The sequence below is a fragment of the Xyrauchen texanus genome, chromosome 37 (genome assembly GCF_025860055.1).
Source record: "Xyrauchen texanus isolate HMW12.3.18 chromosome 37, RBS_HiC_50CHRs, whole genome shotgun sequence".
Taxonomy (NCBI): Eukaryota; Metazoa; Chordata; class Actinopteri; order Cypriniformes; family Catostomidae; genus Xyrauchen; species Xyrauchen texanus.
Window position 1 is genome coordinate 34,879,019 of NC_068312.1, and position 25,962 is coordinate 34,904,980.

The 25,962-nt window shown below is 37.1% G+C and overlaps 1 protein-coding gene across 2 annotated transcripts; it reads right to left on the minus strand.

Annotated features, from left to right (window-relative positions):
* Positions 1–262: 262 nt before the first annotated feature.
* On the minus strand, positions 263–25,291 carry mbd1a (methyl-CpG binding domain protein 1a). Of its 2 annotated transcripts, XM_052108969.1 has the most exons (15): positions 25,247–25,291; positions 18,699–19,233; positions 18,020–18,107; positions 15,323–15,834; positions 15,133–15,203; positions 14,966–15,006; positions 10,776–10,832; positions 10,596–10,637; positions 10,096–10,149; positions 8,792–8,977; positions 8,345–8,656; positions 6,789–6,869; positions 6,633–6,698; positions 5,739–5,915; positions 263–2,451 (listed from the first exon to the last, which is right to left on the minus strand). In XM_052108969.1, exons 2-15 carry the CDS (start codon positions 18,974–18,976, stop codon positions 1,996–1,998), a joined length of 2,421 nt encoding a protein of 806 aa, XP_051964929.1. In that variant the 5' UTR covers positions 18,977–19,233; positions 25,247–25,291; the 3' UTR covers positions 263–1,995. The 2 variants fall into 2 exon arrangements, with proteins under 2 accessions (XP_051964929.1, XP_051964930.1); XM_052108970.1 differs by lacking the exon at positions 10,776–10,832.
* Positions 25,292–25,962: the final 671 nt, after the last annotated feature.

The following is a 25,962-nucleotide window of genomic DNA, read 5'->3' on the forward strand; positions in this document are numbered from 1 at the left end:
ATTGTTTGTGCACTGGAAGCTTCTGTCACCAAGAAAAATTCCTTTTATGTGGAAGAATGTCAATAAAGAGGATTCAGATTTTTTTGTAGTAATCAATATTATGCCACAAGTGCTGTCGCTGAACCTTAACTTGTATTGAACCAAGAACATTTCTTTAAAACTAATTTCTGGCTAGACATAAACATTTACAACAAGGACCCAGAGTAATTCTCCATCACTTTAGATGAAAAAAAGACCAAAGCGTTTTTGTATATAAGAAAAACTTTAATAAACGCTAACCACCCTTCATAAAAATATTACTTTACAGAATGTTCTAAAACAGAACTTGGTGGTTAAACAGACCAAAAGACCAAGATTTACAATACAGAGATGCTTTGAGACACCTCTAGCTTACATCTGATTGTTATAAATATTTTCAGACAAATATGTATTTTACAGTTCATTTTTATACATCTTTCAGGGTAGGCTGACATTTTTTATTCTGCCTCAAAACCACTGCAATTAAATCCATTCGAGAATTAAAAAAAACTCAAATGTTGCCTTAAATAAAATCATTTAGAAAATAACCGTAACTTACTGCTGAACTCCATTTTAAAGAATTAAAATACAAGCAAACCGGTATAAAGGAAATCATCGTAATAAAAATGACTTTTACTAGGTCTCCTTCAGATGGATGTCTACTATAGGCTGGGATCTAGTATACAGACAACAGCAAAAACATGCTGAAGTTTGCAAATAGTACTTTATCATGCGTAACACAATTCAGTCACATGAAAGCAGGTGTGTAATTAATATCTGGCCAAAAGAGGCCTCTTCTGTTCCTTAAATACGTTCCACGATTGAGAGGTTTTCATGTTCATATATCCTATGCACCCTACTAGAGACAGACGAACACATACATAATGAAAGATGGTGTGCTTTTGGGTCAACATAAATTTTAAAACAGTCAGAGTTATCGCTAAAAAGCAGACCAAATTCCAGACAAAATCACTAGAGGTTGAAAGGTTTTGGTTTAAAATGCTTGTCTTGCAACGTTAGTGCTGAATCAGTGATCAATCCCAAATTTACTATGAGAAAGCCAGTGTAACCATTAATATACAGTACAGAACAGCATTTTGAACGCACTACATAAACATGTTCGCCAACTAAACAGTTGTGTTAAACCAAATCTACACTGAAGCGATGAATAAGAAAACCTCGGAGGTGTTAAAGTTAAAGTTGGTCCATTAAATCATCAAGAGGTAGTTAAATTATAACATAAACTCAATCTTCTTTCCCCTTATTTGGAAAGAATGTATTTCAGCTTAGTTACGGAGTCATTTCTCAAGAGACTTTTTTTGTTGTTGCTGCTGTCATTGACTTCCACAATGGAAAAAAATAAAAAAGAAACACCATTTTCGGATGTTGTTGGCAGAAGGAGCTGCTCATGTCCTTTTCGCCAAATCGGTGATCTCCAATTGCCACTTTTCCGAAAATAAAATAAAACGCAAAAGCACCATTTTGCATCTTGTTTGCATGTGCTGCTCCAGACAGCTGACTTCACCATAACAGGTTAAAGAATTGAAAATAAGCTTAAAACCTGGACTACCTAAAAGATGTTTCAAAATGTACAGTAAACTCTCAGAATTCATTTCTGAACTCGAAATCAAGCTTTGCGATATTACAAATAACCTCACCTCTCTGACAAACTGCATGCCCAAATATGTGATCATCCCCTTCTAATGAACCAGTTTGGCTATTCAATTGATTTCTATGAGGACAAATCTTAAAGCTACAAAAGCATTACTGCTTTTTAGCTGTCGTCAAACTGATGCAACAAAGTAGGAAGCACCGAATTCTCTAAAATGTCACTTTATGGTGCATCATCAAGATTTGTTTCCACTTGAATTACTAGAATAGCCAAACCTGATCATTACAATGAGGTGTCCACAAACTACTGGCCATTCAGTTCATATATCTACCCATGTATCCCACTCAGTGGTCATTAGTGTGGTCTTATGTGGGCTGCTCACATTTTTCACACTGATCCTCATCTTTAGGAATGAGCAAATCACACAGAGCTGATCGCACACTCATCCTGGGCTCCCAGTGACACCTCGGCTCTAAGTTCTGGTAGCCCTGACACACGCTCAGCCCTTCCAAGTCCAGCAACAGCGACACCACATAGTCGACCATGGTAAGGCAGGTGGGGTGGCGCGTGTAGATGGGGTGCATTAGCAGCAGTGGCTGGTTTTGAACACTGATCTGGTAGAAGAAGTTCTTATCGATCTGAACCACCGTATCTGCCATGGTGGAGAGCTTGGAGCACTGCAGAAGCTGGAGAACGGGGCCTCTGGCCATGACGCCCACCCAGTGGGCGGGCAGCACGGTCTGGCGAAGGGTGGTGAGCAGCTGCAGCAGGCCTTGGTTTTGGTCAGAGTTGCTCTCAGCCAGACTGAAGATCTGAGTTATCTACAAAGCAGGAAACACATTTATTAATCAGGGTTTTTGGTCGCTGTGGAAACCTTGGACTCTGCTAATGTGTGATAAGTGTCAATTCCGCCTACAAGTAGCGTTGCAACAAAGAAAAGAGTCTGATGCCAAATCTTGTGTGCTTGAACTTTAGTGGGTTTCCGAGGATGTGATGTCAGGGTCACGGTAATGTTCCTTCTATGCTGTGCACTGGTAGCGCAGCTGCGCATATAGCCTGCATGGATAAAGAGACTGACAGAAAGTGATGCAATCAATAAAAACGCAATATATTATTTTGTTTGCTCTTAAAGCATCTAGTTGCTTGATTTCCAGAGGCCAGGCGAAATAGTGACACTTCCGAAACACTGAATTCAGCATGTTTATGAAATTCAGAGAAACACCATCGACTATTGGGATTAATAGTAAATGGATATTGAAAGAAGGAAAATTGGCCCGGGCCCCTTCCTAGTAATAATCTGCCCATTTGACCAAAGAGCTCTGGCTGATGATGGCAGCTTCCCACTCAAAGTGATTATTAAACCACAAAAGGCTGCTATTTCATTAAATAAGAAAGTACTCTGTTTGTGCCTTGTGCTACAATGTGAATATGCTATATGTTTACCGTCATCTGTTACAAACAGAGCATGTGATGCTCATGATGGTGTTTTCCCTGTACAAGGAGGAGCTTTAAAAAGCTATGAGCAGCGGGCATCAGCACAACACTGTCTCCACATATTCACAAGTGCCCACATTTGAATTACATGCAAACTATTATCGAATTAAATCACAGCTTTTACATTTACATCATCTCACTAGGACATGACGTGATTTTAATTTGTGGGCTGAATGTTTACGTTATGACATTCGTACATCAGATGGTATTGGTTTTTGGTATCGGAGCCAAAATAAGCCCAGATGTGTCTGAATTTTTCTCTTCTGCAGAACACAAATTAAAATTTTTAGAAGAATATTTCTGATCTGTAGGTCCTTACAATGGAAGTGAATGGGTGCCAAAATTTTGAAGCTCCAAAATCCACAGCATGAATATGACTCCAGTGGTTAAATCCATGTATTCAGATATAATAAGTGTGGGTGAGAAACAGATACATTTTTAATTCATTTTTATCATAAATTCTCCTCTCTGCCCAGTAGGGGGCGATAAGCTTTACAATTTGAATCAACAAAAACAGAAGAAGAAGAATTCGAAATTGAAACTGAAGTGGAGATTGACTGGGCAGGGAGGAGAATTTACAGAAAAAATTAAATAAAATTGATCTCATCAACACCTATCATATCACTTCTGAAGACATGGATTAAACCACCAGAGTCGCTGAGTACTTTTATGCAGCCATTATATGGATTTTGGAGCAAAAAGTTCAAAAGAAGGCACCCATTCACTTGCATTGTGAGGACCGACGGAGCTGAAATATCCTTCTAAAAATCATAATTTGTGTTCAGCAGATGAAAGAAAGTCATACACATCCTGGATGGCATAAGGGTGAGTAAATCATGAGAGGATTTTCATTTTTGGGTGAACTATCCCTTTAAGTCTCTGCGGTCACTCTGATGTCAACTCATCATGTCAATATCATCCCCATTGTGATAATTTCCCTTACGAAAAATGAGAATTCATGGCAAATTTGCTGCAAACTTGCCGCAAATCCGCCACTGATCATTTTGAGATTTGCGGCAACTTGTCCATTGTCGCCAAAGGTTTGCCAGAGGTTCTACTACCGGAGAAGAGCTGTAAACTTCTGGCAAACATTTGTAGCGAACTAAAAGCTAATTTGCATATGTAAACAATGAGCGGCAAATTTGCAGCACGTTTCGATTTTCTTAAGGGTTCTGATAGAATTTTGGGATCAATTTTGACATTTTAGTTTAGGTTATAGAGGCAGCTTCAACTGAGTGGAACAAATGGCTCCAGAGTACAACACATGGTTAAGATGGAAACACAAATTTTTGTGAACATTGTCAGACTTTTCAGAATAGTATGAAAACAAAGAAATTTATAGATTGTATTTTATCACGTAAATCTTTACTGAACACCATTATTATATAATGAAAGACTTTACACTCTTGCTGAATGGATCAAATTAAAATAGCATGCTTAGACGGAGTTAACAATCTACAGTAAGATGTTAGTCATGAAGATAATAAACTTACATTTTCAGAAAAGAAGCATTTTTATAAAAACCTGTTCCCTTATATGGTTAATTACCTGAGACCTTTGTCTACAATTACATCAATTTCAAATGAAATTAGTATTTAAAAAAACAACAACAAAAAAATAAGATTTAAACATGTTTTGTCCCTTATCTCAAGAATCAGTACATTTTTTAATTTGTGCCAAGGAATTCATCACAAAATAAGAAATTTAGCTAAAGAATGTTTTAGCTCAGTAGCACCAGTGCTAAGACTTAAACACTTACAAATTTGGCAGACATTTTTATCCAAAGCAACAGTGCATTCAAGGTATACATTTGATCAGTTTGTGTGTTCCCTGGGAATCGAACCCATGATCTACCAGTTGAGCTACAGGAACCCCAAACACTTTAAAAACCAAGAATAACAAGAGTTTTTATTTCCTGTAGGAACTGTTAGTGGTGGTTGCTAGGGTGTTCCATGTGGTCAAAAGAGCCCACCACAAAGTTTTAATGATACTCTGGTATCCCTAAACATGCCTTGAATCCCTAATTCAATGCAAGTCTTTGTTTTGTTTTTTCACCCGTTTTATCACCCATCATGCGGAAATAGCTTATAAAAGGAATAGTTCACCTCTTCTAAACAAACCAAATCTTAACTCATTAAGGTCATTCATGGTTCACAATCAGTGTGGGACAAGTTACACAACTTCATTTAGTACTTAAGGGTTTGCTAAAATCAATCTGAGAGAAAGTTTAATTAAAACTTTTACATCAAATGAAATTGTATTTGATATGTCCTCATTGCACTCAAGCTGGCATCAACACCTGACTACCCATGTAACCAGCATGATTTGAGAGTGTTCGAAAGAGCATCTTGTGCGCTTTAATGAAAGCAAGGACATCGGACCTTTTGTACAAAAGTGTAAACATGGTGACTGTCAAGTTTACATAAATTTGCTTAAATTAGCGAAATATTCTTCATTTTACTTCATAACTTTTCCTTTTTCTTTTCAATATCCTAAAAAAAATATTTACAGGTTTAAAAGGTTTCATATGTTAAATCCCAGATTTCTTATTGTGGTCTCAAACGTTTTTGGACCCCACTGTATATAATGAAAACAGAGATCCGCTGTGACTCACCACCGGTGTGGACTCCTCTTGTGGAGGTTCTGTCACGTGCTGCGCTGTGTTCTGTGGTTCTTCTATGTATTGTGACAGTGGAGACCCCACTCTAACCATCTCAATCTGCAGAAAGCCATTCTGAATGACATCTTCACCCAACGTCCCTGGCAGACCAGGCATGGTGTAGTATAGGTCCTTTTAAAAACACAAAATAAATATGAAAACAAAATCACACACTATGCAAAACTGTTGATCAGCTCAAAATAATACAGTACAACGTCCCAGAGGTGTGTGCCACATTTTGTAAGTTGATTAACACACACCACGTTTCGATCTACCAAAAAAAAAAAAGAAAAAAAAAAATCTACAATCCAGATGTAAATTCCCATTTATCATTTCCATAGAAAACTCATTTTAATGCACCAACCATAAGCTCTGAGGTTGTTAAATGATGCTTCTGTAGAAGTCATCAATTCAGTGTGATATCAATCATGTTTAATGGCCAAAATTCTGTTGAAGTACTACACTACCCACAATCCAGTGGGTAATCAAGATCCACCAATCAAAGAAGTCACATCAAGCAGCTATGTGGTGAATGTTTGCAGGTTTGAAGAGGCTACGGTAACGTGAATGTACAATCTACCAATACCATATTAATTAATATGAGATTTTGTATCGTTGGTGCATAAAATACAGTAGCACTGCAGAAATACTAAAGAAATCCAGATGGATTAAATACTTTATGCTTTATGGGATGAGGAAGTTCATTTTCTCATAAGGACTCAGTCTTGTTTTGTCTTTTTGCTTCCAGTCCTATGTTGTAATTTATGTCAGAGCTGACTGGTTTAGTTTAAAATGAATGGGAAACATCCTTGCGGTTGCAGGGCAGTCACTAATCCAGTCTCTACTCACCTGAGATTGAGGTGGTTGGATATCATTTTTCACAGGCTCATTATGAACCAATGGGAAAGCATCAGACTGGGGACAATAAAAAAAACAGATAAGAAGTTCACTGGGAGGAAGCCACAGAAGTCACTCTAATGATCACATTGTTTTAGAAAGACTTACCTGAGCATTGAGTCCACAGGTGTTTAAATAAATATCATTAGATATCACCAGCGACCTCTCGTTGCCCAGAGTAATGGAAGCCTATGAAATAAGGTCACATTAAAAAATAATGAAATAATAATTCACAATAGTGTTGCTTTTAACTGTAATAACTACATATTTAACAACTAATGTATCTATCAAATATCTATATTTAATACTCTGTAAAAAACAAACAAATAAATAAATAAATATATATATATATATATATATATATATATATATATATATATATATATATATATAATAAATCATCTAACCATCAATCCATTCATCTTAACTAAATACTTAATATAGTATTATGAAAAACTGTTTTTTTTATTATCAAAGATTAATGCTAGATTTATCAATAGTAATAAATATTTGCCATTATTTTTTGCATCTGATGGTGTTGAATTTGAAGTCTATCTATCTATCTATCTATCTGTTTATCTATCTGCCTATCCATCCATCTCTGATTGTCTGTCTGTTTATCCTTCTGTCTATCTTACTATCTGTCTATCTATCTGTCTGTCTGTTTATCTATCTGCCTATCCATATATCTCTGATTTTCTGTCTGTTTATCCTTCTGTCCAGCTGTCTGTCTGTCTGTCTATCCATCTATCTTTCTCTCTGTTTATCTATCTGTCAAGCAGTCTGTCTATCTTTCTGTCCAGCTGTCTGGCTGTCTGTCTATCCAACTCTGTCTGTCTGTCTGTCTATCTATCTATCTATCTATCCATCTATCTCTGATTGTCTGTCTGTTTATCCTTCTGTCCAGCTGTCTGTCTGTCTATCCATCAATCTTTCTCTCTGTTTATCTATCTGTCAAGCAGTCTGTCTATCTTTCTGTCCAGCTGTCTGTCTGCCTATCTATCCAGCTGTCTGTCTATCCAACTCTGTCTGTCTGTCTATCTATCTATCTGTCTATCTATCCATCTATCTCTGATTGTCTGTCTGTTTATCCTTCTGTCCAGCTGTCTGTCTGTCTATCCATCTATCTTTCTCTCTGTTTATCTATCTGTCAAGCAGTCTGTCTATCTTTCTGTCCAGCTGTCTGTCTACCTATCTATCCAGCTGTATGTCTATCCATCTCTGTCTGTCTGTCCAGCTGTCTATGTATCCATCTATCCAGCTGTCTATCTATCTGTCTCTGTTAGTCTGCCTGTCTATCTTTCTGTCCAGCTGTCTGTCTGTTTATCTATCTATCTCTGTCTATCTATCCATCCATCCATTTATTTATTTCTGTCTGTCTGTCTATCTATTTCTGTATGCCTTTGTATCTATCTGTCCAGTTGTCTGTCTATCGATCGGTTCATCTATCCATCTCAGTCTGTTTATCTACCTGTCCAGCTGTCTGTCTGTCTATCTATCTATCCATCCATCCATCCATCCATCCATCCATCCATCTGTCTGTCTTTCTATCTATCTGTCGGTCTGTCCAGCTGTCTGTCTCCATCTATCTGACTATACTTAATCTCCATTTCAACTGGTCGTGTACAATTTCCCTCCACTGATTTAATTTAGAAATTAATAACCTCCAGGTTGTCTGGTTCATCATCATCATCATCATCATCATCAACATCATCATCATCATCGTCACCAATTACGGCTTCAACAAACGTATCCTCTTCCTCTTCTTTTAAACTGTAATTCCATTTTCTCCTTCCTCTAGACCTGGAGCCATTCCTCTTAAAACGTCTCAAATCCACTTTATCTTCCTTATCAGTGATGACATCATCTTCATCATAATCTTTATCCCAGGGATGACGTGCGTTTTTACGCTTTTTTGATGGTCTCCCAGGCTTGTTGTACTTTCTTCTTCGTGAAAATGATGGACTCCGCTCAACCTACATGGCGGGAAATTAGGAAAGAATTTTACTTTCAAACAGGAAATATGCTGCAAAATACATCTTGAATCTGATATTGGCAGGAAAATCATGTGATAACCTCATTCTTAAGAGATGTCACTAGATTATACATACACGTGAGCTTCGATACTGTAGCTTTGACTGAAACTGGCACTGGCGCATGCGACATTTCTGTCGTTTCTTGTTACTGCCACCAAACTTGGGCTTGTCCCTGCAAAAGTCACACTCGCCACAGTCGATGTCCCGGAGACACGCAACACATTGTTGGCACATTCTGCGATTCCGTTTTTTATTTCCACCCTAAAAGTAACAGTAGACAGAGAGAGATGACCATATATAACCGACACATTTAATAGTCTTTTCCATTAATTGAGGACTTAAAAGGGATAGTTCACGCAAAAATGAAAATTATCTCATCATTTACTCACCCTCATGCCATCCCAGATGTCTTCTGCAGAACAAAAAAGAATATCTCAGCTCTGTACGTCCTCAAAATGCAAGTGAATGGTGACCAGAACTTTGAAGCTCCAAAAAGCACATAAAGGCAGCATAAAAATAATCCATATATCTCCAGTGGTTAAATCCATGTGTTCAGAATTGCTATTATATGTGTGGGTGAGAAACAGATCAATATTTAAGTATTTTACTATAAATCTCCACTTTCACTTTCAGTATGTGAAAGAATGTTAAAGTGGATAGTTATAGTAAAAAAGGACTTTAATGTTGATCTTCTTCTCACCCACTTCTATTTTATTTCTTCCAAATATATGGATTTAACCACTGGAGATTTATTGATTGTTTTTATGCTGCCTTTATGTGCTTTATGGAGCTTCAAGGTTCAGGTCACCATCCTTGCATTGGGAGTACCAACAAAGCTGAAATATTCCTATTAAAATCTTTATTTGTGTACAGCAGAAGAAAGTAAGTCACACACATCTGGGATGGCATGAGGGTGAGTAAATGATGAGAGAATTGTCATTTTTTTGGTGAACTATTCCTTTAAATATAATGTCAGATTGAGTAGAGGTTTGAAGTAATAGTTCAAAAAGGTGGTGCGTGTAATATCTCCACCACTCGCATCACCAAACAAAATTGCAAACATAAAAATAACAGTTTTCAAACAGGTCTCCTTTTGTATACCATGAACAAAACTAAGCCTTAAGGTTTTGAAACAGCAAGAGGGAGAGTGAATTATGACAAAAGGCACATTTTTTTGGTGAACTGTCCGTTTAAAGGAATATTCCAAGTAATTGCTTTAACCCAGAATATACCTTTAGAAAAGTTCAAAACAGAAGTTCAATTAATAACATGTACAATCATTAGCCGAGTCTGTCAAAAGACTAGTCACTAGTGTTTGTTGCTCCCAGTAAGCATAATTTCACTAGTGCTCTTAATGATCTATTAGATAACTCACTCACCCCAAATTCATCATCGTCGTCGTCATCATCGTCATCACCATCAGGGACAAAACCCTAAACACACAGAAAGAACAGCCTGTATCAGTATCACATTCACAGCACTCTGAACAGATCACATCGGAGTTAAGAGGTTAAGTGTGTAATGTCTGCACCACAAGTGGCACCAAATGGAAGTGATATCGAAATAATGATTGCAAACAGGTGTCCAAAACATTATTTTATTATCAGAACAGCACACTTCACCTTTAATATCAGCAATACAGATTTTGTAACAAAATATATCAATTAATAGCACTTAAATCAACACTCAATACTAATATTAGCAGTAATAGCAGTATTGCTTTTACAATCTTATATTGGTAAAGTACAGTGCAGGTACACGTGTGCATGAAAAACTACATTTAAGTTGAAAAACTGAATTTAGAAACTATAAGTATGTTGTTTTATGTCTAAAATCAAATGGGGAAAAAAAACAGGCTATAAGAAGCACAAACACTTACCTTTTTTAAAACTTTCTTTGGGATGTATCTGGGATGTTTTTTCTGCAGGAAGAGTAACATTTTGATGTGGCTCTAAGTGTAAATTTCAGTTGGATTATTTGATGGTCTTTGGCAATGCTTTTGCGTATTCTATAGTACATAATTCTGCGTCTACTCTACACGATATCATATGATTATTACCGGTATTTGTTTTTTTGGAAGTTTTGTTTTCCCAACCGCCCACTGATCTTGCCCCACCTTAAAAACAAACAACATAAAAGCTTAATACAAAACTCATAAGGCAAAATCGAAAGACATTTAAAGTAATCAAAAGGAAGAGAAAAGAAGATAACTAAAAAAGAAATATTCAAGAACAGAAAAGAATCAAGACAGGAATGTTACTAGAGACACTAAAGATAATCTGGACTTTGTACAGCTAGGTGTAGTGAGCAAACATTTTGCATTCAAGCTGCACAAGATGTGTTAGCATTTAGACACAATGCTGTGTGTTATTTCAGACATTAAGACCCAAAAATATCGCCAAAGGTCCACACATAACCAACACAAACAGACACAGCAACACTGTAGCCATTCCAGTGCAGTACATAATCACACAGATCAAAACAACACATTGGTGCACCACTGATTCTTGGGATATGGGACCAAACAAGCCCCAAATTTGACATACCATTATAGTCAAACATTTTTACTTTTAATGTGCTACTATCAAGTGTGCCGCACAAGCCCTCAAAAGTGAAGCCAAAACGTCTCGATCGCCCCCTGGTGACTGGTCCTAGTATAGGTCATAAACCCCGCCTCCCCATGTTATTCAACGGGACGTGAGACCAACTAAACAATTAAATTACACTTCACATATCTTTTTTCCAGATATAAACTACAGTAAATGTCAGAAACTATCACGTTGATGTAATTTCAAGTGTTTGTTTTCAAAATAAGTTTGTTTTTAGTTATTTGACGCTATAAAAACAGTGCTGTGACATCATGATTGACAGCTGTGATTGACAGGTTCTCTGAGCGAAGTAGTCACTGAAGCACCAACTGACTTTTTTTCGGGATCTTCGGAGGACTGAGGAGATTGGAGCTTTAAATTTAATATCTAAATTTCTATAATTAATTATTTCACACCATCATGAGTCAAAAGTCAAAAGTGCAGGGGCGTGTGCTTGCGATTGATTCAGCGAGAGTGAGGGCGGGGCCTTGATTTTGCGGCTTTACTTCCTGCTCACTACTGCGCAGGTCTGGTCCCGAAATCGCAACTGCGCAGACTCAAGTCCCAAGATGTCAGCGCCATATCGGGACACTGGCGGCTTCAGTTCTCACCAATGGAAAATAGTGAAGGGGCGTCGTCCATCTTTTTTTTACAGTATTAGCTACTATCCATAAACATGTGCGATTAAATGACTGACTGTCTATGAAAAAAAATCAACACATCCAGTTTGAAGTGAATCAAGAGAAAACTAGAATGTCCTTCAAACAAATATACAAATTAATTTAAATTACTAAAATTATTAAATGACATTTGATATCACTATGAGTGGGGGCAAGTGAGTGAGTCACCACCCCTAATAAATAAATACACAATAATCATAGCATAACATTACATATCGATTCATTATATTAACATAAGAAATTGTTAGATTTGTCAATATTTATGATAAATATTTTGCATTATTGTTGATTTTAAATAGCATGGAAAAAGCATGTTTTGCTGAGAAAACAAGGAGACTGTTGCACTGAAAACTACCTCTACATGTTGAACAGATTCACCCAAAAAAAACTTTTTGGTAAGTGGGTCATTGACACACATCTCTAATGGTTGTTTGAAATTATAAAAATGAGAATACTTTTATAAAACACATGCTTCAAGTTCGTAGAAATGTAATCTTTGTGTCATGTTGGTTTCATGAATGCATGACAAACATATAAATACAAATTGATTTAATGACTTTAAAAGTGGTTTAACCAGCAAGTAAAAGACAATTACGTGCTTTCCATTCACCTTAAATATACACAAGTGAATACAACCTGATCATTAATTTAAAAAAGGTTTTCAAACATTTTGTTTTTACAAATATCACAAATTTGAGTCAAAAATATCAAGAAGTTTTTTTAGTTACTCCATTTGACCTCAACAAAATGTGCTCAAATAATGTGTGTATTTAAAATATCTTGACAGTCATGAGGGTCCTCTTTGTTTTATGTTTTGCATGTTGTTTTCACTACCTGACTTTGAGGAGCAGGGCAGATATTCCTGAACTTGAGACAGAGTTAAACCACTGCAAATAATGTAAAAACAACAATGTTGCAGCTCCTTAATTGTTCTTGTTCAGAAAGACAAGTAAGCCTATTTATCTACTACCTTTTGTACAAAGAATAAAAAGGTCTAAACAATACACAAAAGTATGGTTTCATTCATATAGAACTGAACAAATCTTTTATACTCTATAATAGAAATAAATATATATATATATATATATATATATATATATATATATATATATATATATATATATATATATATATATATATATATATATATATATATATACATACATACATACATACATATACATACATACATACATGCATACATACATACATACATACATACACACTGGCTGCCAAAAGTTTGGAATAATGTACAGATTTTGTTTTTTCGGAAGTAAATTGGTACATTAATTCACCAAAGTGTCATTCAACTGATCACAATGTATAGTCAGGACATTACTGATGTAAAAAAACTGCACCATCACTATTTGAAAAAAGCCATTTTTGATCAAATCTAGACAGCAGCATCACTCCAACACCTTATTCTTCAGTAATCATGCTAAATTGCTAATTTGGAACTAGAAAATCACTTGCAATTATATCAAACACAGCTAAAAAAATATTTGGTTCATTAAATGAATCTTAAAATTATCTTTGTTTTTGTTTTTGAGTTGTCACAGTATGCAATAAACTGGCATGTCTTAAGGTCAATATTAGGTCACAAATGGCAAAAAAGAAACCGCTTCTCTAGAAACTCATCAGTCTATCATTGTTTTGCGGAATGAAGTTTCTATACAATGCTTGAAATTGCCTAAAACTGAAGATTTCATACAAACGTGTACACTACAGTCTTCAAAGACAAAGGACAACTGGCTCTAACAAGGACAGAAAGAGATGTGGAAGACCAGATGTACAATTAAACAAGAGGATAAGTACATCAGAGTCTCTAGTTTGAGAAATAGACGCCTCACATGTCCTCTGCTGACAGCTTCATTGAATTCTACACGCTCAACACCAGTTTCATGTACAACAGCAAAGGGAAGACTCAGGGGTGCAGGACTTATGGGAAGAATTGCAAAGAAAAATCCACTTTTGAAACAGAAAAACAAAAATAAAAGGTTAAAGTGGGCAAAGAAACACAGACATTGGACAACAGATAATTGGAAAAGAGTGTTATGGATCTTAACCCCATTGAGCTTTAGTGGGATCAGCTAGACTGTAAGGTGCGTGAGAAGTGCCCGACAAGACAGACACATCTATGACAAGTGCTACAGGAAGTGTGGGGTGAAAGGTCACCTGAGTATCTAGACAAACTGGCAGCTGGAATAACAAAGATCTGCAAAGCTGTCATTGCTGCACATGGAGGATTTTTTGACGGAAACTCTTTGAAGTAGTTTAAAAAGTTCTGAACATTTGTTTCAAATTGTAATAGTAATTTTTCACGTTATTAATGTCCTGACTATACATTGTGATCAGTTGAATGCCAATGTATATATATATTATAGTGTGTTTAAATGTAAAGTTTTGACTAGGCTCTTTAATATTAAACTAGTATCTTAAGTAAACATAAATGCTTGAGTTTAGCTACAGACAGACAGTGTAAAAAGCCTACTAGTGATTCTTAAGTGTATTTGTTTTGTTCACCTCTTGCATGAGTAGCAAACATGAACTATTATTACAATACCTGCCTAGGTAAATTTTAAGTTCAGCAAAGCATTTCTTCACTGCTGTTTCTTGACGAATTAGCTGATATTTTCTCTGCACTGCCGTCTGTTGTTTGGAGAAGAGTGCAACCGCACTCTTAAATGCCTCGGGTTGTCGAGAGCTGCCCACGCAGGACGTGCTGCGGTGCCAGATGAAAGTATAAACAAGCCTTGAAAAACGTGTATCATAGTAGAGGTGAATTCAAGTAACTGCTTTGTGTGAATTGCATTTTTACAAATAACTTCCAGACCAAAAACAAATTAGTGTCAAGTCATTGACCCACATACGATATGTGGCCTGTTTGACCCCAGTACTCAAGATTCAGTGAGCGTAAGCAAGGAAAGGCAGGCTGACATGTCATGGATACACTTATGGAAATGCTGTCTATTAATACGTACCTTCCTAAATACTATGTTTGGAGGAGATTGCTTCTTCTCAGCTGCAAAAATGAAAGTTCTGTCAAAGTTAGACTAGACTTGCAAAATGGAGATAACACTAATTAGAAACATTGCACAGCGACACCTTTGTCCTCTCTTGTTTGCTGAAATGTAAGGAATTTACATACGTGTGCATCCTGGGCACAACATGTCTCCAGCTTTCTTAGCAGGAAATGGGCAGCCACAGTTAAAGCAGTCACTGAAGAAAGAGAAACAACTTACTTGGCAAAGGTTCTGTGTGAAACAGCCCTTCTGAGAAAATATTCAAGGCAGATTTTCAGGACATTTGAAGAAGAGACAGATTGATATGTTATTCACCTGAGCAGAGGAAAACTTTCCTCCTTTACTGGCTTTCTTCCATTGAGTGTAGCCTCTGGAATATTTGGCGACACAATTGGTACGGTCCGATCTGAGAGTGTTTCCTGAGTTTTTGTAGGGCTAATGGGTTCCATAGATGGGCAAAGCCAGAGTCGAAGAGGTGGCTCAGTGCTGTCTTTCCCAGGTGTGGTAGAAGAGATCGTTTTCTGTTGGGAAACATTGCCCACTTTTACCACAGGAGAGTGACAGGGATTCAGTGCCCCAGTTGTGCCTACATTCAGCGGGGACACCCTTGTGAGGCGCGGAGGGCTCCTAAATTCTGTGTTGGCTGTCTGGGAGATGGCACTGCCCTCTGGGGGTGATATGGGCGTGAGTTGGGGTCTCTGGGGTGTGGACATCTGGCTCCGAGAGGTGCTCTGGTGAGTTTCAGGTGTGCGGGTCGGATATGGGCGAGGAGTGGCAGTTCTTGCTGACTGGCTTGAATGTGTGCGGTCTCTAATTGTAGCAACACCCTATTCATGCCAAACAACCACAGAGAAAAAAAAGCAGAGTTTGTATTGAAAATGCATGTTACTAGGGATGCACCGTAGGATGTATCGGCCAATTGCCGGGATATCAGCTGATAAAAGCAATTATCTGCACTATTGGACATCAGTTGATTGTTTAAAACCAGCCGATGTTCAGGCCTAATTATTTCCTTCAATCAAAAGGCGGTGGACAATTAGCCTACAACTCATTTTGTGTGTGAATTGGGTGACAATGACATGTAAGTTATGTACGCTTTACAGAATTCAGTTATACAAATTTTCCACGTTCAATACAAGTTAAGCTCAGTCGATAGCATTGAGCATAATGTTGATCACCACAATAAATTTAAGCTTATACTTTTATAAAACACTTACAAGATTTCTTCTGTTAATACTTGCATAATATTTGAGCTGTAAAGCTGCTTATGTCATTTTTACGGTACTTTTAGGGTTTACAGAGTTACATCCTCACAGCAACAATCTTTCAAAACTGCATATAAATACACCGAAACGGTTGTGTATCACACTAAAATCATGTTAACATGCATATTATTAATGTCTTGTGGCTATACTTTTGAAAAAGTGAGTATTTTATCATTTATGGATTGGCCCGCATTCACTTCCATTGTAAGTGCATCAATAAAATACATATTTTTATTTATATTTTAAAAAATAAATGATGTTTTGCTGTCGACTGAGCTTAGCTTGTATTGAACCCGGAATATTCCTTTAATGCGAGTTAAAAAGTTTAATGCAAATTCATAATGAGTTTTTGTTACATGTTTTGTTGATAACTAAGGCCAGTTAGATTGAAACATCGAAAACATGTGGAGACACAATGAATTAAAGTCATTATTTAAATTTCTTTTGAATGTGATGTGCAGTGATTTGAAACAAAGTAGCAAAAAAGCAGAACCAACAAACACAAATTGTTGTATCGGTGCATCCCTACAAATTACAACATTATTATATGCAATTCATGCATTTATGTATTTTAAAAGCACAATCTAGCTGATTATTTAATCTTAACATTTAAAAGAAATATGGACTTAAATAAATATTTTTAGTTGTATATTTGAGTTGTGCTTGCCCAGGCAAAAGTTGCGGTCACAATGCTAGCATGATGCTTTTATTGTCTTCCAGGCAAAAACTATATTCTGATTGCTTAGAAAAGTAACAGCGAAACTCTCCTCAAGAAGCTGCATGATTTGAGGTATCATTCATGCCTTAGAAAGCACCACGAATTAAACATTCTTAAAGTAAACGTTCAACCAATAATGTAAATTATCTTGTCATTTGCGCACCCTCATGTCATCCCAGATGTGTATGACCTTCTTCTGCTGAACAAAAATGAAGATTTTTAGTTGAATATTTCAGCTCTGTAGGTCCATACAATGCAAGTGAATGGTGGCCAGAATTCTGAAGGTCCAAATATCACATAAAGGCATCATAAAAGTAATTTGTGCAGCTCCAGTGGTTTAATTAATGTCTTCTGAAGCGATCCGATTGGATTTGGGTGAGAACCAAATATAATCCTTTTTTTCACTGTACATCTTGCCATTGCAGTCTCTAGGCAATATCATGATTTCAAGCTCGATTGCTCTTCCTAGTGCTTGACGTATGTGTAGAGCGCTAGATGGTGCTATAGGAAGCGTAATCGAGCTTGAAATCATGATTGTCAAGCCTGCAGATGTCAAGATTTATAGTGAAAAAGGCATTACATTTTGTTCTGTCCTCACCCAAAACCGATTTAATTACTTCAGATGATATTAATTAATCCACTGGAGTCGTATGGGTTACTTTAATGCTGTCTTTATGTGCTTTTTGGAGCGTCAAACCTTTGGTCACCATTCACTTGCATTGTATGGACCTACAGAGCTGAAATATTCCTCTAAAAATCTTAATTTGTGTTCTGCAGAAAAAAGAAAGTGGTTTCCACCTGGGATGGCATGAGAATGAGAAAATGATGAGAGAATTATAATTACAAATAAATTCAAGAGCATTTCTAACATTTACATTTATTCATTTAGCAGACACTTTTTATCCAAAGCAATTTTGAAAGATGTAAAAAATAGAAATGCAAATAATTTCTCTTTTTTCAAATATATCCTGATGATGTTCAATCAGTGCAAACACAAGACTTGCATGAGATGGAAAATGCTAAACATACCTTAGTTTTCACAAGGCCTTCCATTAGCAATCTTTTTCTGATATTTTTGGCACGAGGAGGCCTACCCCTGCGTCGTTTTACTTTCGGACTGCGAGCACATGAGACAAAAATGATTTTCTAAACTGAATACTGTATGATCAACAGCTCTGATGTGTTTTTTTAGCAGTTCCTCTACACTGACATCCAGACTGAATACATTTTGTGCATTTCTTCAACTCACGTGATAACCATTTTAATTATCATGTATACAGTGTGGTCCAAACGTCTGAGAGCACCAACTAAAATACTTCTATTTCACTTTTATGTACAAATTATAAGCATTTCACAAGTTGAGTGAAAGATTTAGTCTTGGTATTTTTTACGACTTCCTTGTTTGAGCAAAACCTGATGAACCACACTATTCCACAGAGCATCTTATGGGCTTCAATGGAAACACTGAAGCATTTGGGTGAGAAGCTTACATTTAATTATTGACTTAGAAGTCATGCATCTTAAATATTTCCTCTTCATTTTACATCCTTATTCTAGCTTAAAGATTTTCAACTCTGTTCATTTCTAGGTTTAAACATAGTCCCAGACTTGTGGACCCCACAGTTTTCAAACATCTTTTCAAATAATATACATGCAAAATACAAAATATTCCACTAAATGCAAGCAAAGATAAGGTATGAACACATACACGTCATTGGTCTTGTCCATCTCAACTCCTTCATCAACATCGTCCTCCTCCATTGGCTTCAGCCAATCAGGAAGTGACTCAACTGTCACCTTGTCAGACAAGTCGTTCTCCAAAGTGTGTTCCACATCGTAAGAAAGAACGTTCTCCATCGTGTGTGCCACATCGGCTGAAACAAAGTCTGCTCCAACTGGCAGCACGTCATTTAAGATCACCGACACAATCTCCACTGGCTCCGTCTCATCCTGTTCGGCTGACGCCCTGCTCAGCTCTTCAGTCATATTGGATCGGTTGTTATAGGCTTGGTGCCTCTATATTACTCTCGGAGTTGTAAGACCAATGGTTTTGAGTCATCTCAGGAACCGTTAGGCTGTTGAACTGGTGGCTCACATTTTTAATTGATAAAAAGAAACTACTTTATTTAGTCCATAAAAACAGGGGACATTATTTCCATCTCAATTTTTTCTGGGTTGCTTGAAAGGTCAAAGTTCCAACATCTCATCCATGTCTTCATTGGTTATGGATCTTTATATTTTACCTGCAAAAAGAATCCAGATATTGGCCAAATTAAACACCAAATTATATTTAGTCATAAAATAGGCTAATTATTACGGCATGACCTATTTTTGTTTTCCTGCCAATATCGGGTCATTTTTTGCTGCTTATTTCATTTCTATGGACATATTGAATTTCTATACACACCATAAATACTGACTAAGACTTCAAACAAATTACACAGACACATATCTTAACATATTTATTGAAGATTCAAGAAGCCCAGCAAAATGCATGGGAGAAATATGAGATATTGCATGGCAATCTGCTATCTACTATCTTAATAAAATACTGAATCAGGTGTCTTTTCCAATGCAGCGTATCAGGAGTAAATAAAAGCCTTGTATTAAATTGTGCCGTTGGAATGACGCGGGCAAGCAGAAACACGATAGACTAGCGTGAAGGGGAATATTTATAGAACGTGGCAGAAACGAGTGGTTGTCATGGTGATGGAATTGCAGCGAGCCCAGCAGCGACAGCAGGGAGGTCGATACAAATAGGCTGAGATACGATATCTGCAATGCAGCGCTATTACTATGCAATGAACTACGCTACAGTGCAGTAAACAACAGCTAGCAGATAATGTAAGCAAGTGTTTACATTTGTAGAATAGATTAACACCTTCTAAAGCCCTAATTAGGTGTAACTGTAATAATTAATCAGACAAACTGTAATGTTAAAAACCCAAGTTAACCAAGGTAATATGCTTTTTTACAGATTCCCATTATAATAAAAACATGATAAAACATTTTTTATCAACACCTCATTAGTAAATTAAACTTGACTGTGTGTTTTTTTTTAATTATTATTATTATTTTGATCTGAGGGAGGATTGTTTCAAGTTAAAAGGTTTAGATTGGCTTGTTGAGAGGGTCGATTACTTGTAGAGGTCAGTAAGACCCCTGGTATTAAAGGAATAGTTCACCCCAAAATGAAAAGTCTCTCATCATTTACTCACCTTCATCCCATCCCAGAGGTGTATGACTTCCTTTCTTCTGAAGAACACAAATTAATATTTTTAGAAGAATATTTCAGCTCTGTATACAATGGAAGTGAATTGGTGCCAAAATGTTGACACTCCAAAAAAGCACATAAAGGCAGCATAAAAGTAATTCTTACTTTTTAATCCATGTCTTCAGAAGTAATGTGATAAGTGTGGGCGAGAAACAGATCAATATTTAAGACATTTTTTAATAGAAATTCTTCTTCCTGCCCAGTAGGGGGTGATATGCATGAAGAATGTGAATCATCAAAAACAAGAGAAGAAGAATGTGAAAGTTAAAGTGGAGATTGACTGAGCAGGGAGGATAAATTATAGTAAAACAAGGACATAAATATTGATCTGTTTCTCACCCACGCCTATCATATAACTTCTGAATATATAGATTAAAACAATGTCGTATGGATTACTTTTATAATGTCTTTATGTGCTTTTTGGAGATTAAACATTTTGGCACCCATTCACTTGCATTGTCTGGACCACAAGAGATGAGAACTTCTAAAAATCTTAATTTGAGTTAAGCACATGAAAGAACATCATATACATCTGGGATGGCATAAGGGTGAGTAAATGATGAGACAATTTTCATTTTCGGGTGGACTATTCCTTTAAGATGCGTCTCGAGTGATCCAATCACATGTGGTCAACAAGACACATCGTATAAACCTGGTCACTTAAATGTTACCACTTGTATTCAGATTTGGAGGGGTCTCTGATTTCATGATGACTTACATAAATCACCATGTCAGTGTGTTAACGAATGACATTAAAGCACAACAAAGTCAGAAAAGACAAAGTGTAAAAAAAAAAAAAACACAGGACAGATTAGCGTTTACACCTCAAATGAGATGTGTTCACATGCATTTTTGACTACCTCTGTATGCGATTTTTGTGATCTGATTACAAATGGTTTTAGACCCTGTTTAGATGTGTATTTAGCGCCGACCACCTGTGATTCGAATCACCCGAAATGCATCTTAATACTAGGTGTAAACAGGGTCTATGGAACTCGCTAAATCGAATCAGTAACTATCCATTAAAATCCCAAATTAGCAATTTTCAACATATTTATACAACCAAACGGTAAGAAATATAGTGGGTAAAACATTGTTATTTAGATTCTTAATCTTTTCTATATTTAGATTTCATATTTCTTTATTGTCATTGTAACACAATTACAACAAATTTCTGTCCAGACAGCAGATTATAAAACACAATAACACAATATACTTGTTATTGAGCATATTTACATACAAGTTATTATACTGATTATGCTTAACACCGATTAGGCTAAACACGGCTTAAGAATAAACCAATCAACATGGCTCGATTTCTGCCAATTACCCTGATTTTGCGTATTAATACATTAACTAGCATTCTAATTGGCTTAAGGCCAAAGTATACTTCGGTTGTCCGCTTCACACACGGTATGCATGACGCTTATTTTGTCATCAACACAGTGCGCCACATTTGCGCACAACATCTGCGCATGCGCGTGTCGTTGACTGTACACAGTGCACTTGCGTTGAACGCGTTCATATTTGCTTATGGTCAAAAGAATATAATTTAAAAGGGAACGTGGTCAACCTACGATCCGGAACGCAGAAAAACTAAATATACCCAGGCCTCTAAGGGGCAGTCACACTACCATTGCGCTCCATTCACTCCCATTCAAACACATCCAAATGTGGGAGATCGGATACACAAGTTCATCAGAAGAAATTACGCAAAACGCTGTGTACCAAAGTCCAAGCTTTGTGAGATCTGAACTGTGCATCTGGGTGACGAGAGGATGCATCACCAATAGAAAATCTAAACATTACATACTGTCCCCATATTTCAAAACTGTGTTTTTATTGTTGCTGGAAAGTGAATAGATGGCATATTTTAAAATGTATAATATAATAGTATTAGTTATTTGTGAAGATCTATTAACTAGTACCAGAAGCCCTCACACCTGACATCATTTCCTGGTTGCGTTGTCTGGAAAAATACACTCACCTAAAGGATTATTAGGAACACCTGTTCAATTTCTCATTAATGCAATTATCTAATCAACCAATCACATGGCAGTTGCTTCAATGCATTTAGGGGTGTGGTCCTGGTCAAGACAATCTCCTGAACTCCAAACTGAATGTCAGAATGGGAAAGAAAGGTGATTTAAGCAATTTTGAGTGTGGCATGGTTGTTGGTGCCAGACGGGCCGGTCTGAGTATTTCACAATCTGCTCAGTTACTGGAATTTTCATGCACAACCATTTCTAGGGTTTAAAAAGAATGGTGTGAAAAGGGAAAAACATCCAGTATGCGGCAGTCCTGTGGGCGAAAATGCCTTGTTGATGCTAGAGGTCAGAGGAGAATGGGCCGACTGATTCAAGCTGATAGACGAGCAATTTTGCCTGAAATAACCACTCGTTACAACCGAGGTATGCAGCAAAGCATTTGTGAAGCCACAACACGCACAACCTTGAGGCGGATGGGCTACAACAGCAGAAGACCCCACCGGGTACCACTCATCTCCACTACAAATAGGAAAAAGAGGCTACAATTTGCAAGAGCTCACCAAAATTGGACAGTTGAAGACTGGAAAAATGTTGCCTGGTCTGATGAGTCTCGATTTCTGTTGAGACATTCAGATGGTAGAGTCAGAATTTGGCGTAAACAGAATGAGAACATGGATCCATCATGCCTTTTTACCACTGTGCAGGCTGGTGGTGGTGGTGTAATGGTGTGGGGGATGTATTCTTGGCACACTTTAGGCCCCTTAGTGCCAATTGGGCATCGTTTAAATGCCACGACCTACCTGAGCATTGTTTCTGACCATGTCCATCCCTTTATGGCCACCATGTACCCATCCTCTGATGGCTACTTCCAGCAGGATAATGCACCATGTCACAAAGCTTGAATCATTTCAAATTGGTTTCTTGAACATGACAATGAGTTCACTGTACTAAAATGGCCCCCACAGTCACCAGATCTCAACCCAATAGAGCATCTTTGGGATGTGGTGGAACGGGAGCTTCGTGCCCTGGATGTGCATCCCACAAATCTCCATCAACTGCAAGATGCTATCCTATCAATATGGGCCAACATTTCTAAAGAATGCTTTCAGCACCTTGTTGAATCAATGCCACGTAGAATTAAGGCAGTTCTGAAGGTGAAAGTGGGTCAAACACAGTATTAGTATGGTGTTCCTAATAATCCTTTAGGTGAGTGTATATGCGAGCTCAAAGCCTAGTGTGACCACCCCTTTATTTAAAGTGTAGCATGTGTCTTCACGGTTTGACGTCAAAAACAAAGAATAACATGATAATTTAAAATGTAACAAGCACAGATTTCTTGCTTTGTCTGATTTTTTATAGAAGGTGATTTTTGGAGTAATCAGCGTATTGGTGTGCATGTAAACCGGCTCGGTGTCTAAATATGAGACCTTGGAACAAATTCAAAATATTTTAATTCTTTGTCAACTCTACTTATAAACTCCATTCAGCTCATATCTGGCCATCCAATGCAATGTCTAAAATAAACTGTAAATCTCTGCCAAGGAGTAACAACATACAGAGGCACAAAAAACATATATGCAAAGTATGCCGTGCCTTGAGGTTCCATGTTTAGGGGGGATGCCAGCAGCATGCAGAACGTGGAAACGGTAAAGGGGCAGCCTCCCAACAACATCCCCACCCCCGGAAGGTGAAAGTGGGGCACCAATGTAAGAATAGCATTCATCCTCTAAAATGGATAGTTGTGCCCCTGGCAACATGTATCATTTGAGTGGTATACAAATAAAACAAATGAATAGCCTATTAATGGAAACTCAAATGCAATCCCATAATGAAATGTGGGTTTAAATGTGCCATAATGAAATGACATCTATATTGGTTGCTATGCTGTTCACATACAAGATGATTGGTGGATTAAATAGTCATGAATTGTATAAATGCATGATGATGAATGATGATGACATAGAAATATAGATAGATAGATGGCCTATGGTGCTTTTAAACAATCTAGTGTGTTACATTATTTTACCCCCAAAAATGTATTCCCAAAGAAAAATGAAGATGAGATTTTGAAAAAAGCAACATTTCCTAAATCTTTGTCATTTTCAAATTATTATCAGTTAATTAGCCTATAGAAAATTGTCAACATACATTTTTCTGTCTCAGTTACTCCCAAATGACAAGAACCATGAAATGTCATACACATTGAAAAGTGAAGATATCCCATATTGTGCACAAATGTTGAATTATTATGTCACTTTTGTGCTTATATTAATTACAAGGGGAATTTGCTGGACGTTACACCCTACATGCATACAGTATAGCTAATTTTTAATTAAGTGACACCATTATTGCACGATAACGTAATCGCGCTCGTTGCCCTAATTCAGATCGTGCAGAAAGCGCGTGAACAACTCACTGAACACTGAACCGACTCGAGCGTTTTAGTTCAAATAAACAAACTTAACAACTTCAATTTAAACCTTGCCATAAAGTTAGAAACGTCATCTAATTCCTAACATCTCTACCTAGCTCAATAAATCGAGTTTCGCTAGCCTCCATTTCGGATATCGCTGAACTGTGGATCGTGTCCCTGCAAAAACACAGCGAATAAAATGTAACATTTAACAACATCGACACCAAATGTCGCGCGCATAGGCGGTGTATTTCCTTAACAACGTCCATTGTAATTTGTGGTAGATTGTCAACACACGCTAAGTTTATTTTGCACAGTCCTTCTACGTCCATTTCGCAGTGCTGACCTAGCTCACATAGCCCCCCGTGATGACCCTCCCCTTCCACACTCCCCACTGCTCGCAGCGATGCAGTCTCGAAACAGACTTTCCGAACGCTTTCGGCTGCACGGAACCACGTCGATCTTTCGATTCTTTTACTAAAGCAATTTATCGCAATTATTACATTACCTGCGTTTCGTAAGCATGTGTTTTTGCAATGCAAAAAAATTAAAATTGTATCGTATCGTTGCGACATTCTTACCTCATCGCGCCTCGTTCTCTCCTTCGATCAGCGATAGTTTCGGCGATCTACTGCGCATGCGCAGACACAGGCATCGTGGGAAGTCGATACCGACCGAGATTAGCGATAGAACAGTCGTTTAAACTACATTTACATGTATTCGTTTGAATGGATCAGACGACAGATGTACCGAGTCACTACCTTAATATAACCTCTAAATGTATAAATATCGTTTAAAAACAACAATAAATAACGTATATGCATAGGCTATATCAAAAAGTGCAGGTCCTCTACGTTTTGTCTGGTCTCTTTACAGGCGTGTCAAAATAAATCAAATATTATGAGTTATAACCACTGATCTATATATATAACTTATATATAGATCAGTGGTTATAACATTTCCTACAGCCCCAAAAATATGACGTACTATCGCCCTTAAAGATTTAAAAATCCCCACTATCCATATGTAGCGCTTTTAATATGCTTTCCTGTTAATTTACCTAAAATCTGAAAACAAGAGGGACCTTATTTTTTTATTTTTAGAGGAATTTAAATCTTAACCTAAAACATGTGTGTACTGTAATTTTTTCAGTGTTAAAATTGTTTGTCGTATCCCAGCTTAATATAGAGAAACAACTGTAAATAGATGTATTACCCAAACGTTCATGTTAGTTTGAAAGGCCCTTCTCGTCTAGACCAATCAACTCAACGATGTAACATTGGCTCGACCAATTGTG

Bases quoted from the DNA above. Each gene is read 5' to 3' on its own strand.
- mbd1a (XM_052108969.1), bottom strand. From the start codon at position 18,976: ATGACTGAAGAGCTGAGCAGGGCGTCAGCCGAACAGGATGAGACGGAG. The intron at 15,204-15,322 runs GTGAATAACATA...CTCTTTCTTCAG, and splicing joins GAAAGTTTTCCTCTGCTCAG to TGACTGCTTTAACTGTGGCT. The intron at 10,833-14,965 runs GTACGTATTAAT...TTTGTTTTTAAG, and splicing joins CAAACATAGTATTTAGGAAG to GTGGGGCAAGATCAGTGGGC.